Source organism: Sinocyclocheilus rhinocerous, unplaced genomic scaffold, assembly GCF_001515625.1.
Source record: "Sinocyclocheilus rhinocerous isolate Xijiao unplaced genomic scaffold, SAMN03320098_v1.1 scaffold115, whole genome shotgun sequence".
In the NCBI taxonomy this organism is placed as follows: domain Eukaryota; kingdom Metazoa; phylum Chordata; class Actinopteri; order Cypriniformes; family Cyprinidae; genus Sinocyclocheilus; species Sinocyclocheilus rhinocerous.
The window spans coordinates 2,844,585-2,854,669 of NW_015650001.1; the positions used below are offsets into that span (position 1 = coordinate 2,844,585).

Genomic DNA, 10,085 nt, shown 5'->3' on the forward strand with positions numbered 1-10,085 from the left:
CTGTGAGCTTGGCTCCCCATGTAGTCAAAAAAGCTCATTGTCTTCTTTTCTTGTTCTTTCCGTCTGATTTATTTTACATCTATATGACATCTTGTTTTTCCGCCCAGATGTATTGGTCCATTCAATTCGTCTTGTATTATTCTCCAGACTCCTCATGTTTTAGCATTTAAGTATCATGTGCGAACAGAGAAAGAAACACTTGTTTTCCCAATGAACTTTGAGCAACCAGCCTCGCCATTTTCCAGAAAATTGCAGAACTTTATGAAGACATAATTTGTTCCAGCTCAGCCAAAAATGTCTTCCTCTTTTTGGAAGAGCCCTGTCAAAACTTTCTTTGAGTGGCTGAGCTGCCTTGGCTTCTCAATTCCACTTTTACATTTATCTGTTTGCACTTTTTACTGTTCTGGCTTCTGGGCTCGGCTCCCAGAGCACTCATCTGAGCCAGCCAATAAACAACACAGGCATGCATAGGAATAAAATAGCTTTTTGCTTAGTGCAGAAGCACTAACACATGCATCATGATTTCCACAAAAATATTAAGCAGCACAACTGTTTTCAACACTGATGACAATGAGAAATATTTCTTGAGCAGCAAATCAGCATATTAGAATGATTTCTGAAGGATCATGTGACACTGAAGACTGGAGTAATGATGCTGAAAATTCACATCACAGGAGTAAATTATATTTTAAAATATATTCAAATAGGAATTTTAATTTGTAATGATATTTCACATTATTACTGTTTTCTTAGCATTTTTGAATAAAGAAATGCCGCCTTGGTAAATGTAAGAGACTTCTTCAAAAATCATACTTACCCCAAACTTTTGAATAATAGTGTATATATTCATACTATGAAATTTATGGCTCAGGTGATTGGCTCAAAAGCATTCTGTATTCTTTTTAGCAAAGATAGCATTTTTCTAATCACATAATTAATTTTCTAATCACAGCCTAGGGAACAAGAAGCTTTCTACATGATGCAAGAACACTTCTTTGTCTTTCAAATAAACAGTTTGGCCCACATTTGTCTTCATACTGTGATATTTTTTTATGTGAACATTTTGAACATGTTTTTTCGATTGTGATGATTTGTGTTTGTTGTGAACGTGCATGTGCGGGTGAGTCAGCCCAGTGAGTAATCATGTCAGTGGGTTAGCATTTCTCTGCGGCCTTCTGGGAGGAACGCTTAAGGTCATCGTACATTCATTTCTCCTCACAGCTCCCACGCCCAGTTTTGTGCAAGTGTGCTGAATGTAAATGTCTGCGTATGTCTCTCTCCAAGTTGGCTCAAGGAAAAGTGTCTATCGGCAGCCGTTCAGAGGTAGAGCCAGCTGGCTTTCAGTTCCCACAACAGCTGAGAGAAGAGGGACTAATGGCGAGATTCATCAGCATTGCTCACATTACTGACCTATTACCAGAGCTCACACTGATCTCATTCTATCCTGCCCGACTTGGCATCTCAACACCTCGCTTTGGTTCTCACATTATTCATATAATCTCCCCCCGACAGGCCTCATCAAGCCTATTCAGTCAGGGCCTCTCATGATAGCCTGTAAGCAGCTCAACTCCGACCCCTTGAATTGTGGGCTGATAATGTAGCGCATATCTGAATTGAGAACAAGTTGAACTATGACCTAATTTGCAAAGAGAATAATACATTGTCTAGCAGAATCAGTCAACCACCTTAATTTTAGATTCAGTAGAGATGCAGCGAGCCAGTCATATACATGTCAGTATGATTTACAAGTTGTGTTGTCCAACTGTTTTTACCTTTGTAACAATTTGAATTCTGTTCATCTATGCCCGACCTCTGACCCCTTGCCCCATCAATAAAAGGCCAAACCCATCCATAACCTCGATGACATCATGCAGGGAGACGAGCCTGTGGAACCAAAGAAACGCCCCAAGAAAGATCGCAAAGGCAAAAAGAACAAGAAAAAGAGAGATAAGAAAGGCAAAAAAGAATCTCGTAAGAAGAAAAAGGAGGCCGAAGCTCTTGAAGAAGGTTTCCTTGAGGTGTCCTCTAAGCTGCCAGAGTATTTGGCTCAGGAACCTCATCGAGGAACTTCACCAGCTGCGACGGAGCAGCCCGAGTCACCAGTACAATCATCTCCAACAACAACGGTCGATCTGATGGACTCCATACCCGACATGCCCACTCATGAACCTGACACCTATCAGGACGAACTCGCCAAAGCCACTACAAAGCCTGTGACAGATCTTGAAGACCAGTCTGTATTGACAACGGCGGTTTCTGAATCCTCAAAGATGGAGGTGGAGGTAGAACTTAAAGTGCCAGTGTGGTCTCCCATACTTCCTCCTCCCTCCCCATCGTTCTCCTGACCAATCACTGACTCCCCTCACAATTTTTAACCACCAGTCGTCCATTGCACTAACCAGCCTCTGCCATTCTAACCTCCCCAATAACAGCACCAAAACTCTTCTTCCCAGACGTTAGGCTCGTAAAAAACTACAATGTCGTCATAGTTTGTAGCTTCAGAGAGATGTGTTGACTCAAAATGCATATGGATTATGGCTCATTGCGACAGTGACACTTTGATGTGTGTCACAAGTTGAATATGAGACATGATGCATATTTCATTCAAGTTTTGGCATAGAGTTACACTTTTATTTGTTGACTTGGCACGCTTTACAGATTGAAACTGAAAGATGTGCACCAAGACAGAATGAAAAACAGGACTGTGTCTAACATAAATCCATTTTCATGCATCTTTTTGATACATTTTACCTCCGACAGCTCTGATAGATGTAGTTTTTGCTGTATGAATCAAGCTTCTGCTGAGGTAAAACTCCAATGCCAATATCAGTGTGCCAAGTTTGCTCACCCTTCCTTTCATGCTGTTATGGCTGCCACCAGAACATACGGCTTTTTGTGCTGACATCTCCTGTTGTTAATAAAACCACCTACCCCACACTCACCAGCTCAGCAGTATTTATGCCTTCAAGCCGGCTTTGTAACCAGAACGTTTCTATAACCTGCACCTGTTAATTGCGCTAACATTTTAATTAGTCAACAGTGACCTGGAGATCCGAAGCACAGTGAGGCCAGAGACATATTCTATGCAAGTACACAAATGCTGTTGCAAAAGCTTGGCCAGCATATTGCAAGCGCAGAGTCACATTTACATACTTAAAGGATAAGTTAACTTCCAGAATAAGAATTGCCTTATAATTTACTCACCCCCATGTGATCTAAGATGTTCATGTCTTTCTGTGTTCAGTCGCAAAGAAATTAAGGTTTAAAGACAGAAAGACACGAACAACTTGAATCACATGGGGGTGAGCAAATTATCAGCAAATTTTTATTCTGGAAGTGAACTTATCCTTTACTATGCACTCTTGCATTACAAACAAATCTCGGTACTCAAGGTGGTGTGAAAGAGTTGCAATCAAACATCTGTTACTCTTCAGTGCTGTAACTTCAAGCAAGATTTTCATCTTACTGTCACTGAGCCATGACAGTAGTTAACTTGAAGAAGGGAAAAAAACAAGACAAGAAGGGAAGAACAAGACAAGTGTATGCTAATACTCATTATATAGCACCCCTTGTGGCAATGCTGAGAATGCAGCGTATTCTGATACATTTCACAATTTGCAATCATGTACTTGTGTAGACTATATTTCAGGCCTTAATGTGTCTAAAGCTTAGATGCCCAGTGAACCCAAACTAAGGTAGAGTGGAAATGACTGACTGTGCTCGGTATCTCCATGGTTGCGGTTGCCATGGCTGTGCTGCTTCTGACTCTGCTGTGTTGGTGTGCAGGAAGAGAGGCCGATTAAAACTCCAGAGGTTGAGGAGTTTAGTGATGACCTTTATGCTGATGAACACAATGAGCTCTTGGTCTCCACAGTGACAGTTGGCCCCAATATCACAGACTATGAGGTATGTGGTTTCTGTTTCTAGGCTTTTCCGAACATTGCGAGCATGTTTGAGGTGATAATTTCTGTTGGGATGTTTTCTGCGTTTATAGATCTTGGAGTATGAGTTTAAAAACGACTCAAAAAGCTTTGAACAGGAATATGAGGAATATGAGGTTTATGAAGACCGATTTGACCCCGCGCAGAGGGAGAAGCCAGGCACATGGGATGGAGAGGTACAGTTTTGTACCTCTATAATAAATTAACTAAAAACACACAGGCAAATATGGATTTTCTCTTTATCCCAATTAGGGATGCCCAAAGTACTGGTTCTTTGGGACCGAGTTGATACTAAAATAAGACAGAAATGCAGTAATAGTAGTTTTTATACAGTATCAGATTTATGTCAAAATATGCATAAATATGCAAAAGCAATGTTTACTTAACTGAGAAATAATGGAAGCTAAATGTCATTGTTTTAATTAAGTTAGTTAATATTTCTATGAATATTTACCTGTGTAAATACATTTCCACTTTCCACTAGGTAGGTAGGTTATTTATTTATTTATTTACATTTACTTAAATAATTACTTGAGAAGATTTGCAAAAAGTAACATTCATTCATTCATTCTTTCTTTCTTTCTTTCTTTAAATATTTAACTTTTTAAATAAATGTTCATGTTCCATTAGCGCATTTGTTTTTGGTGTGGTATGAAAATTGGTATCAATAATCACAAAATTACACTGAAATTTTTAAAACTACTTATTGTAACAAGTAGTATTATTGTAACAACTCCAGTCTCAGCTAGTTGTGACCAAGATCTCATCTGTCACCTGTTCTTTCTCTTACAGGGCAGGCGATTTGAGAAAGGACAGAAGGGAGAGCCAGCTGTTGTTGAACCAGTGAGTGCTGGAGTGTGAAGTTACACACACACACACATACTGTACACACACTGATTTATGTTGGCTAATGCAATCTAATTCTAATCTCTTTGTGTTTTATACTAACTAGGGCACATATTTTCAAGGACCTCCTGGCCCACCAGGACCTCAAGTAAGTCATAATGCTATTAAGATTTTATGTTTTTGAGGAAAAAAAAAAGAAAAAAAAAAAGAAAAAAACATTCAAGTGATTTCAGGTGGTCTTGAAGTGGTGGTTGGCATTTTTTCATTAAAAACAATTTGTGTGTCTGTTTATTTTTTCCAGGGTCTTCCAGGAATTCCTGGCATCACAGGCCCCCCGGGACCCAGTGGAGACCCAGGTGATATGGTGAGTGTCCTCATAATCAGCAGACCCACATGACCTGACATGAACATGAAGTCTAGGACACACAGGACACATCCTGGGGATCGGGGGGGGGGGATGATTGGACTCGTGTGCAGATGGAACAAACCTCACCAATGACTCAGAGCCCCTCGAAGGGACCACCAACCTCTACCGAGACCATAGGCATCAGGGGAGCCATGACTCATCTGATAGTTTGACCTAATTTGCGCTGGACAGTGTGTCTGTTCTTGTAGCGTGACTCACTCTTTACACACGATCCCTTAGCAGGGTAAGACAGACTGCAGACTTCCAACTGCAGTAAAGAGCCTGAATTCATCATTTACCTCTGACAGTAGGGATGAAGATAGATTATTCTTTTGTCTGCGCTCAGTTTAGCGCCTCTGGCCGGTTGTGAATCAACTACTCTGTGGTGTCAGCTTCACAAAAGAGTTGCGTTTTAGTAAAAACATCAGACTAGGCTGAGAAAACGCATTCGCTTGAGATGTAAGCTCTTTTTGACCTCATATATCTATAGAGGTCTTATAACATTGAGTGAAAGGCAAAGGAAAATGTTCTAGCCGCAGGTTTTATCTTTTCTTTTGAAGGTTGAAGTTCTGTGTTGTTGTTGGGAGAGGACTGTTGACTGACAGCTTTGATTAGCTGAGCTCTTAAATGTTTTACACCAGGCAAATGAGCACAGTAGGATTTGAGGCAACACAGGCAACACTAAAAAAAAAATCATTAGGTGTTAGACTGCATTCAGGAAACAAGCCAATGGATAGGGAATAAACGAAGAACGCTGTTGCTCATGCAATTGTTTTGTCAAGTAAGTACTGCTGACACAATTATGCACACATGCATGTACAGAAATGCTCCATCAATGAATTGATCTAATTGTCTCTCCTCCCACAAGGGTCCTGAGGGACGTCCAGGACTGCCTGGCGCTGATGGGATACCGGGTCCTCCAGGCACTTTGCTTATGTTACCCGTAAGATGAAGTTATTCCTTCACTAACACATTTAAACCACTTGGATCTCATTAGCTGGAGTTGTTTGCCAGAGGAAAATAATTAAAATTTTACCTCACACAACATGAGGACTGGGCCTCAGTAGCATGTTTTGGCCACATGGTGGAGCTGTGATATAATCAGACTTAATGGCATCCACTATATTTCCATTTAATTGTGTGCTCAACATGTTAAAATGTATATCTTTAATAGTGAGTTACTTAATGTACATACATTATATAGTTAGTAATCTCTCTTTTTGCACTCAGTTCCAGTATGGAGGAGACTCTCAGAAGGGACCTGTGATATCGGCTCAAGAGGCGCAGGCTCAAGCCATCTTACAACAGACCAAAGTAAGACACCGAAGGATTTGAACAAACCACTAACACCAAAAATATTACAATTTGGGACGCACTGTAACGCATCCTGTATTGTATGTCTGATACAGACATGAATGATACCTACAAATTATATTGCTTTGTGAGGAGAGGTGTCTGTTAGTTTTTAAGATTTGTGATATTTGGCTATGCAGAAGATAAAATAAGTGGAAGAATCCAATAAACTTGCAAAGCCATATCATTTTGGTTTACTTAAAAATGTGCTCCATATGGTTTCATATTGTTCATGTCTCTTAGTTCACCAGAGCTTGCAATTTAATCAAATATACAGTAAAATAGAGTAAAAAAGTACATATTTTGAATATTATTATATTATTGTAAAATATTAATACAATGTAAAATAATTATTTTCTATTATATATTCTATAACTATTAATGTAATTTATTCCTGTGACGATAAAGCTGAATTTTCAGCAGCCATTACTTCAGTCTTCAATGTCACACGATCCATCAAAAATCATTCTAATATGCTGATTACAGTTGTGCTGCTTAATTTTTTTTTTGTGAAAACTGTGACAGCCTTTGCTAAATAGAAAGTTAAAAATATAAGTGTCTTTACTGTCACGTTTGATAAATCAATGTGTCTTTGCTGAATAAAAGTTTTTATTTCACCAAAAACATTTGAAAGTGAAAGAGTATGGTGTCCCATACTCGGAATTTGTGCTCTGCATTTAACCCATCCAAGTGCACACACACAGTAGTGAACACACACACACACACACCATGAATATGCACCCGGAGCAGTGGGCAGCCATATTGCTGCGGCGCCCGGGGAGCAGTTGGGGGTTCGGTGCCTTGCTCAAGGGTCTCACCTCAGTCGTGGTATTTAGGGTGTGGCTCCCCCCACCTACAATACCTGCCGGGCCTGAGACTCAAACCCACGACTTTCAGGTTACAAGTCCGACTCTCTATCCATTAAGCCACGACTGCCCCAGTTGTTGTAATATAAACACAGAGCGAGCCAGCCAGGAGTCAAACCTAGAATCTTTTGATCCGTATTCAGACGCGTTATCCATTGTGCCACTGGCCCACCGGCGTAGTTGTTTTACATTTAAAATATAATTTAGTATGACTGAATTTACCTGACTTCATTAAGTTTAAATATATATATTTTAATTTTTTAAGACATAGCTTACTAAGGAAAACAACTCTTTCATTATTATTTGTATTTATTTTTTTTTACAGTGCACTTACACATAAAAACTGCTCCGATCTCTTGGCAGCAACCTACAACACCCTAGCATTTCACACGGTGTCTTCAGAAATTGTACAAATCTAGATGTTGTGTAATACTGAACAGTGTTACAGTATATTATATAAATAAGCAGTTGTTTATAATCTATGCTCAGCTTAAAGCCCGGTTTGAGAATAGGTCATTTTGGACAACATAGTAATGTTGCAAATTCAGTACAAATACAAGTACAAATGCAGGTTAAGGATGAGGAGAAATGTGACTTTTTCTGTTTGTTTTTATTTTTCTTTGCTTCTAGCTATCATTGAAGGGCCCTCCAGGTCCATTAGGTCTCACCGGGAGGCCGGGCCCAGTGGTGAGAAATCTTTGTCATTACTTTTCCAGTTTATTTCAGACTTTTTTTTTTTTAGCACAGCCTATGCAATCTACTTTAAATTCAGATTGGTTTTTTTTTGGGTTGAATGGATACTTTCTGTCTTTGAAAATGTGTTTGTTCCAGGGTCTACCAGGTCCCAGTGGACTAAAAGGGGACAGTGGAGAGCCTGGGCCTGCGGTGAGGACATTTCCTTTTGATATTCCCTCTTTACATTCAGTAGCTTTTAAAATCAGCTCTCTCTCTGTTTCTTATTCCTCTCTTTTAAGGGCCCACGTGGGTTGCCAGGTCCTGCTGGTATTAATGGGAAACCAGGGAAAAGGGTAAGACTGAACATCTCACACGCAGTGTAAGAAAATCAATGGAGGAGTGATCAAAGTTCAAGTCTGATCCATTTAATTAACCTCATCATGAATATGAATTGGGCGATAACAGTTTCTATATTGATGTGCTGTGTTTTTTGCTTCATGAATATTGCATGAACCAGAGCACAGTGGTGCATAGTATATGATGACGAAGTGGTATTCTGTGTTTCACCTTGCAGGGTCGATCAGGGGCAGATGGAGGTCGAGGGGCTCCCGGAGAGACAGGAGCAAAGGTGATTCACCATATAGTCCCAATAGGACAGGCCATGCACAATAATAAGGGCTGTGGCTGTATTCCACCATTTATATCAGCTTTCTCTGTGATTCGAGTTTCTTCCCTGTGTTTACACATCTGACTTTAACCTATGATAATTAGGCAGTCATTACTACTATTGCTCATACTTAGGTTAGGGGTTTGAACAACCACCCTAATGCTAAATATTAAACCTCAGTACATATCTCATTTTAAATTGCAAGAGTCAAGAAACTCCTTAGCAACTGCATAGCAATGTCCTAGCAACCAACCACAAAAGAGGCTTTTAGCAACCATCGACAAAAAGCCAGTAAGATTTTTCCACTGGCTTTTGGATTATTGCAAAACATAAGCTCTGTGACCAACCAAAGTTAATGAGTCCTACACATTTTGTTAATCAAGATAATCTTCACAATTTAACACAACTTATATAAGCCTATATAAAACTAATATAGTGTGAGTTAGAATAGTTCATGGTTATAAACACAATGAAAATGGACTAGTGAGTAGGCAAGCCTTCCTTAATGTTCTCGAAACTTCTGTACTAGTGTTAATTTTGTCAGCCATTTTTAATTTAGACTTAGTCTTAGTCTTTTAAATTAGTCTTAGTCCTGTGTAAAATGTGCTTTTTAGTTATTATCCTATTTAGTCAACCTTGTCCTGTTTTTATTTAGTCTAGTTTTAGTCAATGAAAACTCACACTTTCTAATGGAATGAATATATATATATATATATAATTGCAATATTGTTGATGAATTTGTTTTTACATTTCAGGCATTGCACTTTGATCAATAAACACAAATCAATAGAAATAGAATGTGGACTTGCATGGTTTATTTTACCTCATCTAGTGTACTGATTTATTGTAGGCTATTTAATATATAAAGTATTATCTGTCTACATTATGAAAACTGGTAAAAACAAACAAAAAAGAGCAAGTGCGTGCGCATGGTTGCCAGATTGTAAAATTAAGCAAAACAGTGTGTGTAGTGTCACTACTTGTGAAGTTGTGAATGGTACCAAAATAGCGAACCGTACCGTACCACTTTTTTGGTACCCTTCCGTTGGGGTACCTACCACAGCAAAGGGTACCAAAAGGGTGGAGCTAAACTCACTGCAGAACGTTGATTGGTTGACTAGAATCCTCACTTTTGCATGATACAAGGGGATAAAGCGCCCTTCCCTCGTTCCGCTTTGCTGTCCATGGGTGTTGGGCTTATTTACATCAGAGTGCGCAAACACAAAAAAATATAACCGTGTATTTTATAATTTTATATTTTCACACAGACAATAGCCGTTTCTCAGTATGCGTTCTTGTGGACTTGTGAAACGTCATTGCCCAACAACCCA

The 10,085-nt window shown here is 39.3% G+C and overlaps 1 protein-coding gene across 2 annotated transcripts in view; it reads left to right on the forward strand.

Moving 5' to 3' along the window:
* The window catches only part of LOC107711265 (collagen alpha-1(XI) chain-like), a 70,372-nt gene that overhangs the window by 27,286 nt on the left and 33,001 nt on the right, over nucleotides 1-10,085 (forward strand). For both annotated transcript variants that reach the window (XM_016516229.1, XM_016516230.1), the window contains exons 6-17: nucleotides 1,839-2,282; nucleotides 3,787-3,906; nucleotides 3,995-4,117; nucleotides 4,734-4,784; nucleotides 4,894-4,935; nucleotides 5,089-5,151; nucleotides 6,062-6,136; nucleotides 6,424-6,507; nucleotides 8,043-8,099; nucleotides 8,244-8,297; nucleotides 8,387-8,440; nucleotides 8,662-8,715. In XM_016516229.1, coding sequence (XP_016371715.1) covers nucleotides 1,839-2,282; nucleotides 3,787-3,906; nucleotides 3,995-4,117; nucleotides 4,734-4,784; nucleotides 4,894-4,935; nucleotides 5,089-5,151; nucleotides 6,062-6,136; nucleotides 6,424-6,507; nucleotides 8,043-8,099; nucleotides 8,244-8,297; nucleotides 8,387-8,440; nucleotides 8,662-8,715 — 1,221 coding nt within the window. The remainder of the gene's footprint in view (nucleotides 1-1,838; nucleotides 2,283-3,786; nucleotides 3,907-3,994; nucleotides 4,118-4,733; nucleotides 4,785-4,893; nucleotides 4,936-5,088; nucleotides 5,152-6,061; nucleotides 6,137-6,423; nucleotides 6,508-8,042; nucleotides 8,100-8,243; nucleotides 8,298-8,386; nucleotides 8,441-8,661; nucleotides 8,716-10,085) is intronic.